This window comes from Amaranthus tricolor, chromosome 3, assembly GCF_026212465.1.
Source record: "Amaranthus tricolor cultivar Red isolate AtriRed21 chromosome 3, ASM2621246v1, whole genome shotgun sequence".
In the NCBI taxonomy this organism is placed as follows: Eukaryota; Viridiplantae; Streptophyta; class Magnoliopsida; order Caryophyllales; family Amaranthaceae; genus Amaranthus; species Amaranthus tricolor.
Window position 1 is genome coordinate 32,120,319 of NC_080049.1, and position 25,205 is coordinate 32,145,523.

The 25,205-nt window shown below is 32.1% G+C and overlaps 4 protein-coding genes across 4 annotated transcripts; 1 reads left to right on the forward strand and 3 right to left on the reverse strand.

Moving 5' to 3' along the window:
• The first annotated feature begins 242 nt into the window (after positions 1-242).
• LOC130808894 (ATP synthase delta chain, chloroplastic-like) lies at positions 243-4,408 on the forward strand. Its single transcript, XM_057674436.1, has 3 exons — positions 243-815; positions 2,424-3,116; positions 3,835-4,408. Exons 2-3 carry the CDS (start codon positions 2,787-2,789, stop codon positions 4,273-4,275), a joined length of 771 nt encoding a protein of 256 aa, XP_057530419.1. The 5' UTR covers positions 243-815; positions 2,424-2,786; the 3' UTR covers positions 4,276-4,408.
• Positions 4,409-5,853: 1,445 nt separating this feature from the next.
• LOC130808893 (extensin-like) lies at positions 5,854-7,598 on the reverse strand. The gene is made up of 2 exons (XM_057674435.1): positions 7,278-7,598; positions 5,854-6,865 (listed from the first exon to the last, which is right to left on the reverse strand). The coding sequence occupies exons 1-2, from the start codon at positions 7,456-7,458 to the stop codon at positions 6,033-6,035; spliced, it is 1,014 nt and encodes a 337-aa protein (XP_057530418.1). The 5' UTR covers positions 7,459-7,598; the 3' UTR covers positions 5,854-6,032.
• Positions 7,599-9,271: 1,673 nt separating this feature from the next.
• Positions 9,272-12,244, reverse strand: LOC130808895 (glutaredoxin-C1-like). Its single transcript, XM_057674437.1, has one exon. The coding sequence runs from the start codon at positions 12,146-12,148 to the stop codon at positions 11,720-11,722; it is 429 nt and encodes a 142-aa protein (XP_057530420.1). The 5' UTR covers positions 12,149-12,244; the 3' UTR covers positions 9,272-11,719.
• A 6,906-nt stretch (positions 12,245-19,150) lies between these two features.
• On the reverse strand, positions 19,151-24,273 carry LOC130808896 (exocyst complex component EXO70B1-like). Its single transcript, XM_057674438.1, has one exon. The coding sequence runs from the start codon at positions 22,049-22,051 to the stop codon at positions 20,081-20,083; it is 1,971 nt and encodes a 656-aa protein (XP_057530421.1). The 5' UTR covers positions 22,052-24,273; the 3' UTR covers positions 19,151-20,080.
• Positions 24,274-25,205: the final 932 nt, after the last annotated feature.

The following is a 25,205-nucleotide window of genomic DNA, read 5'->3' on the forward strand; positions in this document are numbered from 1 at the left end:
ATCGTTTAATTTTAAACAACTCTACCTATATCTCTTGACCCTAAATATTCAAGAGATGGAAGTGGGGTATGGGGCTAACAATGGCCCAAAGTAGACTTGTCAAGTAAATATAAACTCTGCAAGTTTGGGCCTGAAAGCAAACCCGGCCTAATATTCGTTTAAGCCCGCCCGTTTATAGATCTAGTCTCAAATCTCAACTAATCGGCAACCGCCTTTCTATTTAGCCAAAAATTACGAGGGAAACTTGAACTCATTTCATCATCAAATCACTATTCACTACCTAAGCCGTTTCATATCCTTTATCCCACTTACAAAACCTTCCCCAAACAAAAATCGAAATAACAAAAACCCTAAATTTCTCCCGGGAAACAAACGACGAACGAGATTTTCATGAACAAAAATCGAGATTTTCTACCTTAAACCCCAGTGAAATCGATTGCTTATGTGGCTTAAAACGAGGGTAATCAAACTTAAACAATGATATCTTAAAAACGCGACGGAGGACGTTGAGTTTTTCCGACGCTTTTGATGATAAAAATGCGTCAAAAAAAATCCAGATAATTAGTAATGTTAACAATGGTAATGATGATGATCAACAAGTCCAAGTTGTTTTACGAGTAAGGTTTCTTGATCCACTTCCTCCATTGGAGAGGGAATTTGTTAATAGTATGAGTGATGATGAAAAGGTGTTGCCTTTGGATGTTTTTGGTGGGTTTAAAATGAATAGTTGTAAGCAGTTTTGGAAGGCTGGTGATAATGAAGCTTCTGATGTTCTTGGAATACAAGTATACAACCTTCTACTTCTACTCAATGTGGTATCTTTCTATTTATGGGGTTTGATAATTTTTTGCTATGATTTTTTGCTGATTAAATTTGTAGTATGTTGTTAGCTTGAATGAAATTAAAGTAAAAATATCTCATATTGCTTCACCGTTTAATTCTCAATTGAGTGTTTTATTTATTATTAAATATCTATTTGTTTTAAAAAAATTATATTTCTCTTTGCTATTATTTTATAAGGACAAAGTAGTATACTCCATTGTTTGTTTTATCTAATTGTACAACATTTGTTTGATTACTTCTTTTCATTGGCAGATACAAAATATCAATTATGCCTGTTTGATTAATAGTACTAATTTGATGGTAATAGAAGTTTAATCATAAAAAAAATATTTTTATTCGTAATTTTTAATTACCAATTAAATTCTAATACCACATGACACATGTTCAAATGGTAATACATTGGAATAAATTTTATGAAGAAAATGAGATTGGGGACAATAGGCATGCCAAGTGGAATTTTAGGGTTGAATGTATATAATCTTAACAAAGAGGTTAATTCAATTGACTCTTATTGTAAACATTACTAATAACTTCATATGAATAAGTACAACTTATTTAACGAGTTATTTTTATTATAGACTATAATGTAATTTAAAATCAAAAAATTTAGTGTTTTAGCTCAATTAAAAACGGACAAAAGTTGCTACAATATTTTTCTGAAGTTTTTATTTGTGTTTAGCCTCATATGGTACTAATATATAGGCAAATTTTAGCTGATAATCTTGATTCTTATTTGTTACGTTTGTTCATATTCATCCATTGTTTATAGACTGATACTTAATATTCTCATGTTATTACTCGGAACCTATAGCTTGAGGAGGCCAACAACAAATGTGTAAACTAGACCTAGATTAAGAAGCTAGTTCTAACTCTAGGCCAACAACAAACTTTTGGATCTTGACCGCTCAAAGCAAATACAAACAGGTTGTTAATGTGGTTGTCAATGTCTTAATGATATCGAGGTAAGGACACGATACACCCCCGTCTTTACCATTAGATACAGCTTGGGTTAGGCATGTCATGACTCATGTCCACCTCTAGCTACATACATATGGGCATGCCAATCCTTCAATTTTATTATTACTTATTAGTTTTGAGGAAAAAAACAAACTTATGCTGTGGCTTGCAGATCATCTAATGCGGTTTGTGTGCTCGTGTTGTAAATTTGAAAGTGACTCACACTACACCACTCAATTCGTTATTGTATGTGATTCGTCATGAAACTACCAACTAAGCATGTGACTCGCTTCGACACGACCCACGACAACCGAACTCAACACAAATCCATGTCTACCTCTACATCATCGTAGTATGATAATAGTACTCTTACAAGTAGAGGCCTAGAGGTAACCATAAAAATTGTGTTAGTGTTGGGCCTTCTACGTATCGTGCTTGTCGTGTTTTGTGCCACATCGTATTGTGTCAAGTTGTGTCATGATTGTAGTGTCGTAACGTGTTTGTCCATCTAAAAAATGAGGTCTAAGCATAAAAATTATTGTGTTTGGCCGTTTATATGTGATGTCTAGTGTGCTTCGTGCTAAGTTATGTCGTGAAGGACGTTGTGCCCTTTTTTTTTTTAGGTATGTCTTGCTTGAGCGGTTCCGTACCAACCCGGCCCTCTGGCTAGAGGCGAGATGGGTAAAAATAGAAGGCAAAAATCGGCTTGGCAAAGGTGGCCCCACAAGAAGAAGTAATCCAGTTCCCAGACCAATGAAATTGGTCTCATCATCTCTACTTTATCCACCAAATATTATCTTCCATTCATTTTCTTTTAATTTTCATTTCCTCTTCAAAAAATCAAAATTTTGATCTTCTCACAAACAACGAGAGGTCATCGTTCTCTCTAAAGTCTAAACCATCAAAACCTCCATTTTCTTCATTTTCTCCCACCACACTCTTCTTCATTTCTTATCCTCTCACTCATCTCTCTACATTCATCAACAATGGCGGCACTGCGAAATCCAGTCGTGTTACAATCAAATACGGCTACAGTTGCAGCATTATCAACATCATCCACCGCCAATTCTCCAAAGCCATTTTCTCTCTCTTTCTCTTCTTCTACTGCTACATTCAATCCTCTCAGGCTCGCTACTTTGTCGTCCTCTAAGTTCATCGTTAAACCTCGTGGTGGTGGAGCTCTTGGTGCTCGCATGTCCGATAGTCCTGCTGGAAGATATGCCACTGCTCTAGCTGAAGTTGCTAACTCTAACGGTACTCTTGAAACTACTGCCTCTGATGTCGATAAAATTGACAAGATTTTCTCCGATGTGCAGGTATAGTAGTGCTCTATTTCATTTCTACTTTCGAAATTTTAATTTCGTAAGACTTCTAATTTTGCCATTGTCCATCTCTGTATACTGTGAATATTAGTGTCGAAGTACTCGAATGAAAAATTAATAATTCCGTTATTTTCATATGTTTGTAAAATTTTTTGATTTTTTGGTGTAGCTTTTCAATACGTGTGTTTTCTGATTAATTTTTGCTCATTGTGAAGTTTCTGCTATTTCATTAGTCCAGTAAATGCGTTTCTGCTATTTCATTATTGCAATAAATGCGTTTCTGCTAATTCATATGTTTATGATAAATTGCTGATTACATAAGTTTAGTGGTTACTCAAATTTTCAGTTAGGAAGTAGTCATATTAGTGTTACCTAGTTCACAGATCTCATTGTAGATCAAGTTACCAGCCCATTGTAAGTCATTTCGGAGGAATTGGCAATTCGTGCAAGAACGAGTTAATATCAAGTCAAATTTGCAGGACTTCTTTCCGATTTCATGCATTCAAATAAAGTGTTAATTTACATGACAGTTTATTATGTTGCACTCAAACTTAGTGATGTTGGTAGTATGATGCTAGCTTGTAACAATGTGTTGATGTAGGAGTCAGTACTTCTATGCTCATTTGAATCCAAATTTGACTCCTTTTTGTGCTTGTGATTGGAGCAGCTTTTTATTAATCTTGATCATACTGTGTATTTTTGTGTTATACAGGTGTATTCCTTCTTTGCGAACCCAGTGATTTCCACTGAGAATAAGCGTCAAGTGTTGGATGAGATTGTTGATTCTTCAAAGCTGCAGCCACATACGGCTAACTTCCTTAATATTTTAGTTGATGCGGATAGACTTGAGTTGATTACGGACATAGTGAAGGAGTTTGAGGTGGTCTTTAATCAGATTACAAACACTGAATTGGCAGTTGTCTCTTCAGTGGTTCCGTTGGAGGATGATCACTTGGCTCAAATTGCCAAGGGTGTGCAGCGATTGACAGGGGCTAAAAATGTGAGAATTAAGACAGTAATTGATCCTGATTTGGTTGCTGGGTTCACTATCAGGTATGGTAATGGAGGTTCAAAGTTGGTTGATATGAGTGTCAAGACACAGCTTGAGGAGATTGCTGCTCAGCTTGACTTGGGTGATGTCACACTTGTATGAAAGTAATTTTCATATGCCATCTAGTAAATTTGGTTCAAAAATTGTCCTAAATTAAGTTGTGGGATTCCGCAATTTTGAAACTATATGTATTTTACTGTATAATTATCTTAATGACAAGCAATTCTTGCGGTCATCCTTCATTTTTTCTTAATATATTATATATCTGATCCCAGAATATATAACAGGGTGTCACATGTTAAATACAAAGGTGTATAGTGGTTTGCAAATTTTCATCTTCCTTGGATATTCTGGATTGTATTTCTGACTTCGTCTTCATTTGAAGTTAAGGCGTTGAGAATCAATGCGCTGTGGAAGACAAACAACCTAAAATAGTCTCAAAGGTTTACTTCAGTATCTTTATTGGTGCCAAATATTTTCTTATTGAAGTTTCCATGTTGCTCATCATGCTTTTGATGTTGGACACTAGATATAAGTCTAGTAATCTTGTATATATTTGTTATCATTAATGAGAAATGGCACGACAAATATTTCAAACATTTCTTGCAACATTTCTGATGCACTTTTTTTGGAGGGAAGTGCTTGTTTCTTTTTTGTCCGTTAGATGTACATTTATGGAAGATAGATCCATATAGAAGTTGCATAGCATGCTTATGAATGTGCTTGCAATTCAATTTAGGTTTTATGTACTGACACGCTATTGAAGGGATGCTAATTGTAGTCTTTCTCATAGGAGATAGTTCCGCCTCTTGTATTGAAGTTTAACTTACTGTTTACTACATGGTTACGTGTGTTTGTTCTCGCTTGAGGTTAAACCTAGTTTTATGCTCGTGAAGTTGTCTGTATATTGCGGAGATGCTTCTGTTTTATGGATATACTGCAACTTTTATTGCAGTTACTCCAGAATATGAAGTTACAAAGATGTTATCAGGCTCAGTTAACAAATCATTTGATGAATAGTGCTATGCTGAAGTCTAAATCTAAAGTTATCTTAAGTATAAGTGGTTTTGGTACATGGAACAGCCAAACAAGGTGCAGGAACACTGGCACTTTCGGAGCCATAAGACCGTAATTCATATGATTTTATGATCTTCCTGTTGGTAGTATTTGCAATTGTAATTGTTTTGAAACTTTGTTTTTGATCAATGTATGAACATTATCTCTGGTTACGGATTAGGATTTTGAATCACACTGCTCTGTGATGATGCCTTTTGTTTTCGTAATTGAATATCCTGACTCATATCACTTTCAAACTGCACATCTGGTGCGCTAACAAATTTCTGCAGTGCTTACATCATTTTATTGATCCATTTCCGGTTCTTGAAACTAAACCTCTTATTTAATTAAGTTATTTCATTATACTACAAAATTAGAATTCTTGTCTATTTCTTCTTTTCTTTTTGGTAAAATGCATCAATTGTACATTTGTATTTATGTGTGATGGAATTAAACACTTAAGGGATCTCTTTGTAGGTTGGATCTCGCTTTCACCGCTGTAAGTTAAGCTGATTACTGTATGTATGTTTCTTGTAGTTATTGCCACTATGTGTTGTATTTTCTGTGTTATTTTTTCGTATTGGCTGTCAATCAACAACAGTGCGAAAGTCTTAATCCTAAACATTGCAGAAGAACAGTCAATGACCGAGAAAATTATTACTTCTGCTGTATTGGCTGTAGAGATTTCGAATACAAATAGATTGCTGTATTTATACATAAACCCAACTGTACATAATATATTTCACATAATAATTGTAACAAGGAACAATATATTTATATAACGAGAAAAAAGAAAACCTGCCTTACGGGTTCTTCTTTTGTCGGTTTGGTGGAGTAAATGGAGGAATCAATGGCGTCCAAGTTCTTGGATCTCGTATATCAAATGCTGGTGGTGGTGGTGGAGGAGGAGGAGGCTGAGATATGAACGGAATGTGAGGTATCCATGTTTTTGGATCTGTGGGATTGAATGATGGTGGAGGTGGTGGAGAATTAAAGAATGGTGTGAATGGAAAAGGTGAAGAGGGTGGTGGACTGGAAAATGGGAATGGAAATGGTAAAGAGGGTGGCGGACTTGGGAAAGGAAACGGAAAGGTTAAGGAGGGCGGTGGACTGGTAAATGGGAATGGGAAGGGTAAGGAAGGTGGCGGACTGGTAAATGGGAATGGAAAGGGTAAAGAGGGTGGTGGACTGGTAAATGGGAATGGAAAAGATTGCAAGTTCTCAGCATTTGATATAGATGAAGTTTGCTTACTTTGAAGCAAGGGTTTAGAGGAAGTGGCTGATAGTGATGATTTAGCATGTTTACTGCACAAAGTGTTGTTCTTTTTACTTGGTCTGAAACTCAGAGGAGTGAAACTGTAAACGCAAAGACTCTCTTGTTTAGACTTGACTGAAACTTCTGTTGTTGTGGATTTCAGGGTTGGAACATTGCAGACTGGAGATGAGCTTCCTATCAAACTTGCTTGACAAAAGGATTGGATCGGAGGACCATCAACACAATCCACCCCATCGACAGCCGGTATTTCTAGCTTATACACTCCATATACGTCTGTCGTCCTGTTAACCGAGAAGGTTATCATCTCTGATGTTTTTGGCGCATGTGCATTGAATTTGCATTGTACATGTACATCTGCACCTGGTATACCAATAGACTCCCATTATATTTAGTTTTCTTTGCAATAATTTGAATTCAGTGAATTAGGCTGTGTTTTGACAGCAGGAAAAAGATATCTAACGTTCTCCATTATCTCTAATTTGGTCTGAAAGAATTGAAATCAATGTTCTTAGTGAGTTTGGAAAATATTTCATAATTAAGGTAAGAATTTGATGATCTACTCTCCATTTCTTTATTCTTTGTAATTTTTCTAGTATGTGCCACTCAAATGAATAATCTCAAAACCTGAACCTGATTTGTTGATCAGTACTCCATTATCCTATTAAAAACATCAATTTTACAGAATGCTGTTTTTCAAACCAAACACAGCCTTAGTGAAAAGTGTGTGGTCTAGTGGATTAGCTACTTGGTAGTTAGTTATAACAAAATTTACCTGGGATGAAATAGCTATGTCTCGAGAAGCCATTGTTGAGGCATGTATCGCAGTAAACAGCACCTACGACAGTGATACGAGAGCTGATGAGTGGTGTCGATTGAGCTAAAAGTTGCAGAGGGTGAATGGAGATAACTGTTAGGAGTAGAGAGAAAACCACCATGTCCATGGAAGAAGACATAGAAGATAAGTTGCAAGTATAGAAGGTTCTAATGAGAGAACATCCTAACAGTTAGAACTTAGAAGAAATACAGAACACAGAAGCATTAATAGCTTCAGGATGAAAGAATAAGTATAACTCTTTAAAATAAAATTTGTAGATCATCTCTTATGTTTTCTGCAGTAATGTGCCCGTGAATTTTTGTTGGTAGGTCCAAAATACATGTTATCACCATGAAGGATGCTTTTTTTCTCCAATTATTTATTTTGTTTGTTTTAATCTCCATTCACTTCAAACAAAGACATGTGAAGAGGTTATTTGGAAGATTGTGTAAATTATTCCATCTCATTTCAAGTTTTGTTTTAAGAGAATCACGGGTGTTTGGATTTGTCTCTTTGTTTCCTGTATAAATACTATATCATGCTTGGATTTGGGTTTCGGTGGCTGAATTTTCTCTAATTACTGCTGTTAATTGTTTATCGTAGAACTCGTTCGTCTAAACAGAATTCAGGGTATAATTTGTAAATCGGCTACTTTTGGCGGCCAACACGGGTGGTTTGCAGGTGTGGCCTAATATCTTGGTCGTTGCTGGTGTGGCATCATCTATAATGTGACCGTGTTGTAAAGGTTTATACGTTTGAATGAAATAAGTTGGAAATATTGTCCATTGTCTTCTTTGTTAATTATACATCTTCTCAGTAATTTTAAACTTGGCAGCACAAATTGGCAAAACATGCAAGGCCTCACAATGTGGTGACTGCACTAGCGATTGATTTACTGAAATGCTGGTTGAACATTAATTTGGCATAATAATTCTCCCCCAGCGTCCTTGAAATTGCCACGTACGTTCTCTTTTACTTTTCTATACCTGTAAATTTGACAATTGGTATATTCTATTCTTTTATCTTATTTACAAATTTATTTTTTTCTGTTAATCTCATTTTCATATTTTTTACGGCATTTTATTTTTAATCTTTTTATCCCACACACTATAATGCAAAGTGTATAAAAATATTACACAATGCATGTCGATTCATTGACTAATTCAGTTATTTGAAGTACTTATTAGTACACCTACCTGTCATCCAATTGGTATTATTGCTACTCGTATCTGTTTCGAGAATAAATACGTTTGGTCCGTGGCCTAACCGAACTCTGTATTTCATTTGAACTATTGTCCAATAGTGTTTTGGATGTCTTATAGTAACATTTACTTGTTTATTTATTTAATAATTACTATGGTGAAACTACCTAAGATAATTACTATGGTGAAACTATTTAAGATAATCCGCTAATTTTATAGTTGATCTTGACTCTCATAACCTCTTACTTACCTTGCTTGATCACCAAGTGACCAACTTTCAAAATTCTAAAATAACTATCCACTCGTCATAATAACCAATCATATTTTCCCCTCAAGTGTCATGATACTCATGGAATCCCACCTATTTTCTGAAGTAACTCCTTTTTTATTCTTATAAATAGAAGCAGTCATTGCCATTTACCCCCTAAGTGAAAATACTATATTGAAACTCTGTCAAAATCTCTACTCACCATCATTTTCATCAACTTGCGTCCACGAAAGAGTCACATTTCACTTTCAGTTTGTTGACTGTTGACTTTGATAACACTTTCACTCTTGGTATTTTAAGTGTCTCTTCCACTTCCTCGTTTCATTACTGAAACATAATTTTTTTTTGTTTATGCAAATTTGAAAATTGGTCGGACTTTGTATTATGTCTGCCTTATTTAGGTGGATATATATATGGTACGAATTTGATGGGTATTGACAAAATATTAGTATCAAAAGTTTTACACAAATTCTTGTGAGAGACAGTCTTTTTGAAAGACCATATTTAATTGGATCGGCCTATTATATATATTTTAAAATATTGTAAATAGGCATTAAGAATGATGTAAGTATACATTTAAGATATAAAAAGTAGGCATTAAGAATACGGTAAATAATCATTTAGGATAATGTAAGTAGGGATTAAGATTACGATAAGTAGACATCAATCTTTAATGGGCTGGACTTGGGCTATGTCTCTTAAAGAGACGGTCTCTCAAGAGACTAGTTGAAAGTTTTATCCACCATAAAATAATAGTCTTTCTCATTCAAAACAAATTATCCATTTGATTATTTTGATATTATTGATCGCTCACTTTTAGTTTTTATTTTATTTGTAATCTAGATGTTAAAATATAGTCAAGTAGGACCTGATTTGATTTATGTCAATATAATCAATACTAATATTAAATTTTTTTATTTTTAATTATGTACTATTAGAGATATTTAAATTTAAATTAGTGCATTAAATAGAATGCAAAAACTAAATGGAAAATTTGGTGTATTTTGGAGGGAGTAATTAAATAGATGGTGAATATAAAGTCTTATGTGTCCTTATTCATCCATCCTATCTCATACCGTCAGGCGTCAGCCTAATACCCCTTGCTTCTTATCTACCCATACTGCTCTAAAATACTTTTATACATACGTCGTTTAATATTACTTGCAATATTATAATATAATGCATCATTTATTTATTAATTTTAATTTGTGATAAATTTTTAATCTATAAATTAAAATATAGTCAAGTGAAATCTTATTTTATTCGTTTTAATGTAAAGATTATTAATATCAAATTTTTATAATTTTTGTTATACATAATTAAATACTCTCTCCAATTTTCTAGTAATGTCCCATTTGGTTTTTAGATACTATTCACCTTTCACTCTTAGTTTGTATTTAATTATTAATCTATAAGTTAAAACATATTCAAGTTGAATCTTATTTAATTCGTCTTAATGTAAGAATTATTCATATCAACTTTATATAATTTTTAATTATGCACTATTAGAGATATTAAGGATTGAATTAGTGCGTTGAATAGAATGTATAAAGCAAAATGAGACATTATTAGTGATTAGAGAGAGTATGTTAAGGATTGAATTAGTACATTGAATTACTTGAAAAGTCAAATGGTTCAAGTATCTTCAAATAGAAGAAGTATGTCATTTGACTTTATCAGCCTGAGTTTAAAAAATTAAAATTCTTAATAGTCTAATTTAGGTACAATTTTTTTTGCTCTTTGATATAGTATATAACAAGAGATCACACGAATAATTAGTTGATAACCATAAAATGTTCCTGGAAACCAAAGCGAGGTAGTTCATACGCAGACCATAATATGTTAATAACTGTTCAGCACAGGTTTAGCATGGTTGTCAGGCCACAAAACAGGTCAATGTTGTTCCGTAAGCAGAAAATACTCGTGTCTCGTAGCATAGAATCTAACAAAAAAAAAACAGCCGACGAAAAGCTTAAACATCAAAAAATCATAAAACTGCATATTTCGAGAATCGGGTAGGATTTCGTATCATTTTTCAAATAATATTGTAAAAATCTGATTTTCAAGTCTCTCTAATTCTCTTATCCTACCATGTAAGTAAAAAAAAAGGTTGTGTATGTCCAGGATATTAAATGAAATATTAAAATATTTCGTATGCGTGTCTTATTGATGTTATATGTCCCATATTAATAAATTAACTTCATCCATAGCTATATGGTTTTTTCCAGATGGTATTTCCTTGATATTCAATTTAGATATTAAATAGTAGATCAAAGTTCAGCAGGGTGTGGTAGTTTATAAGAGTACATTTATAGTATGAACTAAGAAAAAAATAAAAAAGATGTAAAAAATATTTTAATACTTTATGAGAATTTTGGAAAAATATAAATGACATGAAAATTAAGTTAAATGTGTGAAAAAAAAATTAAAAAAAAAGTATGATCATTGTCAAAACTCAAAATAAAAAATATCTTAACTCAATTTCTTATCACTCATAGAGGTAAGTGTAATTCTTAACTCAATTTCTTATCACTCATAGAGGTAAGATTACTATATTTAACAGTTTGAAATAGTAAAATATTCTAGTGAATATTGGTGATGCAATAAACATCATTTACAAATCAGTACCGACTCTCATAATAATTCATGAAATTAGATTTTATTAACATCAATACTATGGATGATTTTTTTCCTTGGAGAATTAAATTACAACCCTCTTCTTCCAAACACACATATCCACATTTCATGCTTCCAAAATTGTGTGCAATATTTTTTGCCTCTTTAATTTAATGGGCATCATAATATTCATACTAACTCCTATATAAAAAAAAATAAAAATAAATAAAAGTACTCTTCAATGGTCAATAACTACTCTAGTAAAACTAATTTATAGTGATAACTAAAATTATGATTAGAGTAAGTTAATTAATTTAAAGCCAAAGAGCACCAGCTTCCTTAAGGAGAGGAACAAGGGAGCCATTAATATGAGAAGCCATAACTCTATCCATAGCTCCAACAAGTTTACCACCAATAAAAACAACAGGAACAGATGTACCAAGCAATCTTATTAAAGCCCTTTCCATATCTTTACCTTTTGGATCTTGATCAAGTTCATATACACTTGGATTTACTCCCATTCCACATAATAAGCTTTTCACTGCATGACACATACAACAGTTACTCATACTGAATATAACAACTGCACTTTCTGATGCTAATCTTGCTACTCTCTCTAGTGGGTCCATCATCATATTTGATGATGTTCCTGTGTTGTTCATGCTTGCTACTCCCATGTAGTATGGGTATGATCCCCATGATGATGATGATGATGATGATAGTTCTTGCATATGGTACTGCATTTTTAAATTTAATTTATGGTGTAATTTAAGATCAGGAAGAGAAAGTATGTAAATGTGCTGTGTTGGGATGAGACTTGATATGCATGCTATCTCTTTTTATAGGCGTGGGATCACAAAAAAAAACATGCATGACTGCTCATATTAGCATGACGTGATTGATCTTTAAAAAGTGTATCCTCTAACATTGTTTTTTTTTTTTAATTATTTTTTTATATTGTGGATAACAATTGCTATTTTGATCAATTTAATTGCTGACATTGAGGCTTATCATTTGCATGCTTAATAAATGGTTGTTAACTGAGAAGGGGAGAGAGATTTGATGAGAGGATTAAATTTCTGTTGTTAATTAAGGTGATAAAGATACAAGTTTTCAATTACTAGGTAAATTTATAATTTTCTATTTTCAGTTTTATACATATTGATCGAGTTTTTGATTTGACCTATTTAATTTCTACTAAAAAATAATAATATAATGCACTAATATTGCAAAAATAAAGTTTTAAAAATTGAACAATTGATTCTAAAAATCCCACTTTCAATGGTCTATTATAAAAATTTCTCTTTTGAGTTATTTATAAAAATTTCACATTTTAATAATATCGGCTAAATGCATTTTTTTTTTCTTTTCAAAAAAATTATGTATTTATTTATTATGTAACATATGACTTTTTATTTTTCAATTTGAAAGTTAGACCATTCAAATTATTCCATAAATAAAATGCAAAGTACAAGAAATACTAAGAAAAAGCAAAAATATAGGAGTGTAATTGTTTGTGATAAAGAGGCATGGTGTTGGTAGTAAAGAAGGAGGTTGTCTGCTAGTTGTCGCAACGCATGCCGAAAAAGAAAACAATGTCTGTCCCTGATTTTACGAGCTAAGGTTGCAGCCTACCTGCACCCTACCTGTGCTGTGAAGGTCAAGCATGGATCAGTTAAAGTATTTTGTAAGGTATTTATTCTTTTTATTTAGTATTATTTTTTATTTTTTATTATTTATTTTATTCGTATTATTTATACAATAATGATTATTTTTTATATTTTTATTTATGCATTTAACTCTTATTTAAATTCATTCTCATAATTAATTAATTCACTACTTTTACTTTATTTCAACATAAGTCTCTCTTTGCTTTTGCATGAGGTTTATGAACATGTAAATTAGTTTATTAAAACTTAACGTTAATGAATTTTGTGGACTCAAACAATTATAAACAACAAATAGTTTTTAAATAGAGAAATAAACAATTATGATAACTTAACCAATAAGAAAATAAGATATCATGTTAAGATGAAGAGTATAACAAAAGTAAATCAATACAACTATATCCAAATCTACTACATGCACTATTTCATTTTAGTCTCTCACATTAAATATTTACATTTTAAATTTAGTTACGATCCCATTTTTCTCTTAATTTCTCATTAAGACATTTAATTTATCTTTGTTTTATCTATACATTTCAATTAGTCTTATTCTATTTAAAATCAAACAAGAAAATTAACTTTAAATATTAATTGAAATTTTCTTGGGATGGATTTGGCGGATCCAAAATCTAAACTTATGGGTAGCATCGATGTATTGAAGTAAAACATAGGTAAATTATAAAATATTTATGTGCTATGGAGTTAAGGACTGAAGTATGATATATGAAGAGGGGACATACGATTTGAAGAGAAGCACAATATCGAAGAGCGATTAAGGAGATTTGATCGAATGAAAAGGAGGATGGAGGCAAAGTATGAGACAGAGAGACAATAAAGTGAAACAAAAATCCTACAACTAATAATGCAAAGAGTGTGCGTGAACTTGAAGTTTCTTTTTAAAATTGATTTTTTTGGGTAACACTACTACTCAAGGTTATATACTAGATTTGCCTATAATGAATAACCATTTACTTCCTCTGGATTTTAATAGTTGTTACGGTTCCTATAGCAACTACTGTCCATCAACTGATTTTATTTTGTATATACTTCTTTATGTATGATATAAAAAATAGTCAAGTGAGATCTTATTTGATTCGTTTTAATCTATGTTTTTATAATATTAACTTTTTTAAATTTTTTATTATATGAAATTAAAAATAGTAAAAATTAAAATTATACTAGCATAAGTAAAAAAAAATAAAATAAAATGTAACAACTAGGAATGTAACCTTCAATTAAATGTTAAATCGGATTGAGTGAGGTCAAAATTTTGTTATTACCCATTGGATGATGAGTAGATCTTAGTAGTACTTAAAAGAGACAATACTCCCAGCTTGGCAGTTTCAACATAAATTTGGTGATGTCAGTTTGATCAGATATAGAAGGCGGCTAATAAGGCTTTGCTTTTGTCTTCTACTGCCAATAAGAATCTTATACATTGACTTTAATTTGATTATTGACCTTTCCTTATATTTATAGAAGTATTTAAGAAATAAAGGACAATAGTTACTCCTTTTGTTTTATTAAATTTATCTTATTTTTTTTAATTAATTTTATTAAAGTTGATCTATTTTGATTTTTGTTAATGACCATACCTTTTATTTAACTTTTATGGATAAATTTAATTTATTTTTTTTATTACATATTTTTCAAAAAATTATATTTATTACATATTTTTATTACATCTAAAAATTATAAAAAGTTATATTATGATAATATGCAATTAGACGATTCAAACAAGATCTCACATGACTATATTTTTATTTATACTTTAGCTGCAACATATAAGTTTGAATGAAAAATAGTGTCCATAATCAAAATGTAGCAAGTATTTTAGAGCGGAAGAAGTAGTATATATTGTGCATGGGCTTATTTTTGGGCTTGAATTCATGTAAATGAGCTAAAATTCATTTTTGTAGATCAAATCATCATTGACTAATCATGATTCATGAATTGCCGTGGTGCGTTAACAAAATGTCAGTCAAATTTCCCTGAAACGTCATATAAATAGCAGAGTCATACTTGTTCAAAGATTAAACTTTGTTATTAAATTAGGAAGTTATTATACATCGCCATTTTTTATATTTTATCGTCATCTTTTTTATTTTATCGCCATTTCTTTTATAAAATGATGAATTTGTCCCTGGATTTAAAACTTGTTTAACAAATGTAAATTGCACTTAATAACACTATTATCACTTTAAAAACATTAAATTTAAAGAACAATATAAAAAAGTTAATAATAATAATAATAATAATAATAATAATAATAATATTTTAAAAAATAAATTAAATATAATAATTAAAACAAAAATAAAAATTTAATAATAATAATTATAACAATCACAATAATAATAATAATAATAATAAATAACAATAATAATAATAATAATAATAATAATAATAATAATATAAATAAAATTAATAATAATTTTAAAAAAACGAAAAAAAATAACCCAGTCGCATGAAATCCGCGAGCCAACCACGGTTGAGTCACACGAAATCTGCGACTCGACCGCGGTTCAGTCGCACAAAACGTGCGACTGAACCGCGGTTGAATCGCGAATTTCGTGCGACTAAACCGCAGTTGGCTCGCGGATTTTGTGCGACTGGGTATTTTTTTTTCGTTTTTTTTAATTATTATTAATTTTATTTAAATTATTATTGTTATTATTATTATTATTATTATTATTATTATTGTTATTATTATAATAATTATTATTGTGATTGTTATTATTATTATTATTAAATTTTTATTTTTGTTTTAGTTATTATATTTAATTAATTTTCTTAAATATTATTATTATTATTATTATTAATATAAATAAGAAATTTTAAATTCAGTGGCAAAGTCATAATTTTTTAAAGTTTACTAGTTCAGTGGCAAATTCGTAATTTTATTGGAGGTGGCGATAAAATGAAAAAGATGGCAATGTTTAAGAATTGGATTAAATTACTCCTACGTATATTAAACATGAGTAGTATGAGCGTACGTATGACTCAATTAACTTTTGCTATTATATCATCATCATTGAGTTATCATGAGTAGTCATTTATGAAATTTGTAGATTATTAAAGAAAGTTAAAGTCGATTGAATATAATTTGAGTATAACAAAAACAAATTTACCAACAAATTAAGTACCCGAGTATACAACTTAAATTTAATTTTTTTTGAAATATATTTTAATTTGATTTATTTTCTACATTACGCATGTTTAATGCTCAATAACAATATTTCAATATAGTTAATTGGGGATGATATATTTTACGTGTTTACTCCTTTTGTTCCTGGTGATTATACTTTTTAGGTAGTATACTCTCTATTTTTTAAAATTCTTATCTATATTTATTCTTTTATTTTCTCTTAATATTTTTATTTTATCAGCAGAATTTAATGACTCTTACCAATTTTTTATTACCAAAATTAAACTACAGATCGAAATGGTAAGAACTGCTTTTCAAAAGCGTTGACTCAAAGCATGAAACTAGGCTAAGTATCGGGGCAAATAAAATTTGGTTGAACCACAATTAAACTTGGATCAAACTGCAGATCGAACCGATCATAATAGTTTGGTCAGGTTTTAAACACGTTGCTTGAATCCATGAAACTAGGCTAGGTATCGTGAGAAACAAAATTTGATAAAATGAGAATTTTAATTCATCAAAACATTACATTTAGGAAAAAAACAACAATAATTTTTGTAAAAACTTAGTATTATTGTTTAAATGGAAACCGGAGAATTAAATTAAAAGGTTATGTTGGAATAACGAAGGAGGGTTGTCTGTTAGTTGTCGCACCGCGTGCCAAAAGAAATAGTGGTAATACTGCTTCAATGTCTATGCTTCTTACTACTTACTACCTACTAAGTACAAGGATGGTGCCATGCCATCCACTGAAACAAAATTGACTAACTCCTCACTTTGTGACGAACCTTTTTATTCTTTTAAGAGTGTGGAGCTCTTTCTCAAACTCTCCATAAATGCCCCATTAATACTCATATCTTGTTCTTAAGAGGTTCAAGCTCTCTTCTAAGGATTTCTAGTATCAAAACGATTTTGTCTTAGTTGAATTAAGTATTCTTCTTACGCGTAAATTTTGAATTTGATTCTCCACTTAGCTTTTAATACTTCTTTTTTCTCAATCTATTATGTACCGAAAAAGTATTGATATGTTGTTGTGAAGGAATATTAATATATAGTCTTATCTCAGATCAAATATATATTACTTTATTTGTCTTGAGTTTGATTCTTTTTTCTGATTTTCTATCACTTTCCTTATCACTTTCCATCTATCAATTTACCTAGTAATTTCCTCACTTTCGTTTTCTTTGCGTATTGTGATAGACATGTAATATTAATTTGTAGTTGATAAATAAGAAAAATAATGAATAAATAGAAAAAATATGTGAACGTGATAAAAGAAATATAATTAATTTGTAATGAGATAAAAATATATTAACTTTGCAGATTATAATCAGAAAGAAAAGAGTAAAATTAGTGAAACAAACTTTAATAAAAATTAGGTACAAATTAAATCGGATAGATGAATTATTGCTATAAAAATATTAATATTAGATAAATTTGTTAAGATCTCTCATCTCTTAGCTGTATTTTCTATTCTTGTAAATTTACAAATGATATAGTAAGAATAAGATGTTGGATTCATCAATAACAAACTCATAAGAATAAAATGAGAATAAAAAGTTTAATTTGAGAACACATCAAGCAAAAGAATAATGGTAAAATAAAAAGAAATTTTGAATTCATAATAACTAGACAAAATTATAGTCAACAATAGAAATATAGATAGTTTTTTAAATACAAAAAAAGAAAATGCAGAGCAAAATGAAAACAAAATACTTATATTCTAGGGAGTAATTAGAAGTCTTAAGCGACAAAAGCTTGAAACATAAGTGATGTTAGACTGATCATGCATGATATGCATGGAAGGTGGCTAATGCTTTTGCCTTTTTGTCATTATTATAGCCAATTAGAATCTTGTAGGAGTACTCTTCTAGCTAAACAATGGTTAGGGACCCACAAATTAAGGGGTGTTTGAGTTCTTTACGAAGGTATTGTCTAAGACATTTAATAAAACTGGAACGATATAAAAGTATTGTCTAAGACATCTAATAAAATTAGAACGATATTATTAGATTGAAGTCGCACACCATTGTGTACTATAGTATTAGCATAGTCAAATAGAATTAGCCTTTTTGATTCAACTACTTAAAGATTATTTTATTTTAGCATTTATTTTTTTCTAATAAAATATTATTAGACCGGTATAAAAGGCCGTATCTCTTAAATAGACCATCTATTTCAAGAATTCGTGCACTACTAAAAACACGTTAGAATTTTAGAAAATTGATCTAATTTGTACACAACCCAAATAAGAAGGAGAAAAGATTACCCACATACAAACTCAAAGAAAGTTCACTAATAAAATCAATTAGTAATAATAGTAGTTAATTCCTAAATTTATAAAGTGTCATATCCTTTTTTCTTTTTTCGATATGGGACAACTCACATGTGAGTAGTAATCGACACTTCAACACCCCCTCTTATTCGGTTATTTCCTCCCTTCATTTTCTTCTGCATATTTATCAAATACCATCTTCGTTGTTAGTATTAGTGGTCAAAATATTAATGAAAAGTTAAAAGTAATTTTAATAGAAATATTTATCGACAAGTTAAATAATTATGCTTATTCAATTTTAGACATCTCATTTTTCTGCACAAAATATATTTTAATTTTAATGCAATATTATTTGGTAAGAGGTAAAAGGTGGTAATAAAAGGTATAAAACAAAAATTTTAATCGTCAAATTTTTTTATCATAGAAATAATATAATATATGTTATGAAAATATATTCAACAAATTATTTGATTATAAACATTAGTATTAAAACTAGGGATGTAGGCGGGGCGGGTCTAATAGGAGACCCGCCCCATCCCCGTCCCGATGGGGCAGGGATGGGTCCCGGTTTGATGGGTCATGGGGCGGGTACGGGTATAAAATTCATACCCACCACGGGGATGGGGATAGGGATGGGTTTTAGGTGATACCCGCCCCATCTCCGCCCCGCCTCAAGATATGTACAAATTTTGGGACTTTGGATATTTGTTTGAGACTTTGGTTATGTGTTTGTTTGAGACTTTGGATATGTGTTTGTTTAAGACTTTGGATATGTAATTGTTTGAGACTTTGAATGTGTGTTTGTTTGAGACTTTGTAGTTTGGATATTTATTATGAGTTTTAAGGCCCAAATGATTGAATATAAATATGTGGCGCAGATGGGTATTAAGCGGGGATTTACCGGGTGGTGGGACGGGAAAAATGGGTATTAGACGGAGATGGATATCCAGATGGGTGGTGGTGCGGGGATGGTTTTAGGTACAAACCCATCGGGGAGGGGACGAGGAAAAAATTATACCCGCCGCGAAGATAGGGACGCGGATGGATATTGCATTAACAGATAGGGATGGGGATGGGAATTCCAATCTCCGCTCCGCCGCGCCCCGTTTGCACTCCTAATTAAAACCAAACGTGCAGTAAGAGTGGTGGAATAATAATTGTAAATTTTGTGTTTGAGATCTCTATCAAATTTGACTAAGATGTTAATATCAAATCAAAATGAACAAAACCAAGATTTACATTACTATATAACTAATAGGGCTTCAACTACATCATTCACATTTCAAGCACCAACCCAACAAAATGAATCAAAACAAAAAATCTCTATACAACGTTTCATATATCATGTCAACTTTTTAAATTACAATAACAAAAGAAAAAAAACGTTAATTTCTCTCTTTTTCTTCCTTCTTCAAGTTGAGAGCGTAGGGCTCGCGGTCGCGATAACAATCATGAAACGGATATTGCGGCTAATACAGAAAATTTAACGGTCAATACATCCTATATATTGGTTGCGGTAAACTCAAATACCTTTACAAGACAGTCGCAATACAGTGTTACGACCTCTTTTTGCACTATGGTTTAGAGCCTAATTTTTCCTCCTAGTTATGGACAAATTTTGGTTCCCATCAAACAATTCTTCAATGGTAGTCTCAATATCCTCCGGTTGATACTTAATATACTTCTCATACTGCCTCCCAGCACTAATATGTTGTCCGAACCTCGCTAAAAACGATCGATAAGCCGGTATCATCACAGCCGCAATCGAGACACGAAGCTCTGACTGAAGCTGCTCATCACTCACAACCCAACTACTTTGTGTCTTATGAATTTCATCAAACATTTGGTTAAAACTCTTTAACCTTTCCTTCACTACAACCTTTTGAACCTTCCCATTCACTTGTAATCCTTCTTGATTCAAGCATTGAAGCACTCTACTCCATGTTTCTCTTTGATAACTCTTATGATAACCTCTTAAATCAGATGATCTTTTCCTCCTAAAATCATTTCCTAACAATACATGGATATCTGCAGATTCTTTGATCTTTTGTAAAATATATCTTCCATTGTTCATCAAGAAAATGTATCTTAATGAAGGGTCTTTATATAGCTTAGATTTTGTTTCTAAGTTTTCATCTAAAAGGGTCATGATTGTCATTAGTTCAGCTGTAAAGGGTGTTTGTTTTGGCTCTTGGTTCTTGTTGTTCTGTTCGTCGTGGGTGTTTTCGTTTCGATGGTGATGATGATCTCTTCTCGGTCCTAATGCTTCTATATTTAGTTCATTGGAGTGATGAAGAGAAAAGACTTCTTCAAGGGTATCCTTGAAATCACAAGCATACCATAAATAGTTCATGGTGTATCGAGTTAAGGGATGGACTGCTCCACCCGGAACAGGGTTCTTAGCAATGTCGTTCTTGATCGAGTTTTCGAGATCACAAAAGATACAAACCGCGGCTTCACCTAATCGACGCCTCACAGAAGATAACTCGGCTCTAAGATCGTTAGCACATTGATTGGAGCATGTTTCATCGGTGGCAGTAATTAGCTCTGTCAATGTATCATAAACATCTAGCACCTTGAACAGCCTCTCGGCTGTTCGTTTTGTCGTAGAAATTGATTCAGTGAAGGTGATGAAGAGAATGACAGCTGATCGAGCAAGATTCGAGAACATGACCTCACCGATTGAGGGGTGCTCGTTCGAGAAGACAGAATCAAACAGTTTTTTCTCCCTAGGTAAGAGTACATTAGCCACATACTTAACCACTTTTATCCAATTAACAATTTTCCCTTCAAGTGATTCCCATTGCATCTTTTGTACATCATCAATGCTTATCTTTTCAAACCCTTGTCTTAAAATGGCTTCCTTAAAAGCATTCCTTCTAAGAACACTAAAAACCTGGCAGCATTCTGTTTCATACCCAGATGAGATCATCAAAGAAACAATTCTCCTCGTGTTAGGTATCGTTTCCTCACCAATCATTGCGTAGTCATCCTCTGATTCCGAACTCATGGAATCTTCTAGAATGATCCGAAGTTCCTCCTCCATATACGTCATTGCTCGCTGGACAACGAGTGTTGTGGCACTAAGGGCTGGACCTACCATCTCATTAGAGGAAAATTTTCCAAGCAAATTATACAATTTTGCTATCCTATTTATAGAAGTAATCAATTTACTATCTTGATCTTTATCTTGCCCAAATCTCAAGGTCGACTCTGGTGAATCATACTTTTCAATCTCCGACTGAACCATTTTAGAAAACGTTATAATTGATCGAGGAGTATTAGGGAGATCAGAGTTTTCCTCCAATGAGGAGAGATTTTCAATAAGGCCATCAATCTCCTCAGAGATTTCTTCCAATGTTGTTGGATGATCATTACCATCGGAAACTGTAAGTTCATTCCATTCGGCTTCAATGGAGGAAAGTGTTCTATGAGGAGAAAGCGGAAGATGGCGATCTACATGAAGGGTAAAACTCGACGATCTGCTTAAAAGATCTTGTTCGTCTCTCATTGAAGAATTATGCTGCTCATCGAAGCTGATGGACTTAGAATTCTCCATTTCTTCCCGCTCAAGAATTTTTTAATAATTTTTTAAATTTTTTTGGGGAAATTAGAAAAACAGTTTGGATTTTCGATCAAGTCATCAGCAAAACAGAAAAACAAACAGAGGAGAGAGGAAGAGAGATGTGAATATGGAGGGAAAAAAAGGAAGCGTAAAAAGAGGAGGAAAAGAAGGGTCTGAAATTGGAGCATTCAAAATTAGTTTGTTATCAAAGGAATTAGAGATGACCGTTTTTTTGGGAGGGAACGGCAGTTGGTAGTTGACGATTGGCGGTTGGGTGCCACAAATTTTTATTCTCCTTTGTCAACTTTTTTCAATTGTTTTTTTAATATTTTTTTAAGCATTAAAGTTAATTTGCATGTATTAATCTGTCAATCACATTTCATTATCTCAATGTTAAATACTTTAATTTAGGCGAAATTTAACAAATTTAATGTATATAATTTAACTTTTATAGTAATAAAGATATTATTTTTGATTGAAGATTAATTACAAAGCATAATATATGGAATTACAAATGAACTAACTAATTATGGAAGGAATAGTTATAGCTTCAAAAATATAAATAAGATAATGCTATAGACAAAGACAATATTTATAACAGGATCCTAGGATCCAAAGAACTTTCCAAGATGAATTGGTAAATTGTGATTTTATTGTACTCCATAAAATAGATTAAGACAATAATGATAAACGATTTTTCAGGTCCATAAGTTTAGACAATAAAATTAATAGTTATTTGAAATTTCATTTAAAATGTTCTCTAAAATAATATTACATTACATTAAATTCAAAATAATTACCAAATTTATTGTCTAAATCTATGCACTAGTTACATAGGTTAGAAATTTCATTCAAATTACAATTTTTGTTCCATTTAATTGTCATTATTGAGACCTTATATGAAATATTTGGCCAAATATGATAATGATTATAAATCACTCAACATTCTCAACAGAAAAAATCAACAATTAGTCCATTAATAAGAGCAAGAGAAGCAGGTGTCAAGAACAAAAGCTATCTTTTTGAAACTTGAAAACACAGCAATAACATTACACCCCAAACAATACCGGGTTAATCTAAGCCCGGTTTATTTGCTCAAAAACCCAATTAATATCGAATTGTGTAACATATAACACAAAAAAATAAAAACTGAATTGATTTCAAATGCATGTTTTGGCTCACCCTATACTAGTATGAAAACAATCGCCAAATACTTACGATGTTAAGAACAAACAACAATGAGCAAAATTAAGTTTGACAAAGTAACAAACAAGGACACAAAGATTTAAGGAGGTTCACCCAATGATGGCTACGTCCTCCGTGGTGTGTAGTTTATGTTTATATTATATCAAATGAATACAAACAACACTTCAATATGAAGAATTACAATTGAGATAGAGATAACAACAATAGGCTATGTGTTTGGCTTAAGGGTTGTGTTTGATGTGTGTTTGCATACTTGAAGTGTGGGTATGAGAGCCCTATTTATAGTGCTAGGTACTTGAAGATGAATGGCTCACATAAATACATAGTTAATTTAGAGTAATGAATACTATGAAATAACTCTAAGAACTTGAAAAGGCATTATCTCAAGAGTCACACACATGAGACTCTTCACCTTAATCTTCATTAACACCAATAATTCCCATGAATACTCTTCACCTTATTACACCCTTTTGGATTCCACAACTCAAGAGTCACACACATGAATTCAACCCTTTAATGTGCACTCAAGTCACACATTAGTATACTATCATTTATAATCACATTAGTATACTACCATTCATAACAATCTCCACCTTGACTTGAGTTCACCCAAGTCACAACATTCATCAATCCACTTCATATTCAAAAAACATACACACCTCAAAATGCCCAAGAGGGCATTATCTCAAGCAAGGAGCTAAACCTACCAAGTCAACACATAACTCAAACTTGGTAGTAGGTAATGACTTTGTCATCATGTCGGCCGGATTTTCCGTAGTGTCAATTTTCTTCAATAACACCCTTTTGTGCTCAACTTCATCCCGGATAAAGTTATACTTAATATCAATGTGCTTGGACCTTCTATGAAATGTGTTTTGATTCCTAGCCAAATGAATTGCACTTTGACTATCACAATGCACACTTACCTCACACACTTTGTTGCACATTTCACCAACAAGACCTTTAAGCCATTTTGCTTCCTTGAATGACTCGGCCACGGCTATGTACTCCGCTTCGGTTTTAGAAAGAGCAACCACATCTTGCAAAGATGATTGCCAACTAATCGCCGAACCACCCAAAGTAAACACAAACCCACTTGTGGACTTTCTATTATCTAGATCACCACCATAATCCGAGTCACAAAACCCGGTTAGCTCACTTGAATTTTTCCCATACATGAGACAAACATTTGAAGTATCTTTCAAATACCTCAATAGCCATTTTAGTGCCTCCCAATGTCCCTTACCCGGATTAGACATATATCTACTCACCAAACTCACCGCATGAGCAATGTCGGGCCTAGAGCATACCATAGCATACATAACGCTACCAACGGCACTAGTGTATGGAATTCTTACCATTTGCTCTTCTTCCTCTTTTGTTTGTGGACACAAATTCTTGGACAATTTGAAATGAGAAGCAAGAGGAGTAGACACACCTTTAGCATCATCCATGGAGAAACGTTGAACAACTTTCTCAATGTACTTCCTTTGACTAAGGTATAAGACACCCTTAGCCCGATCTCTCAAAATCTCCATCCCAAGAATCTTCTTGGCTTCACCAAGATCTTTCATATCAAATTCACTTGAAAGCAACTCTTTCAAGTCCTCCACCTTAAGCAAAGAGCTACATGCTACTAGCATATCATCAACATATAAGAGCAAATATAGTAAAGAACCATCTTCAAATTTCTTAAGATAAACACAGCTATCATAAGAACTTCTAACAAAATCATGTGAAATCATAAAGGAATCAAACCTTTTGTACCATTGCCTTGGAGATTGCTTCAACCCATACAATGACCTCTTCAATCTACACACATGATTCTCCTTACCGGCTACCTCAAAACCTTCCGGTTGCTTCATAAAGATTTCTTCTTCAAGCTCACCGTGAAGAAAAGCCGTCTTTACATCCAATTGATGTAACTCCAAATCCTCCATCG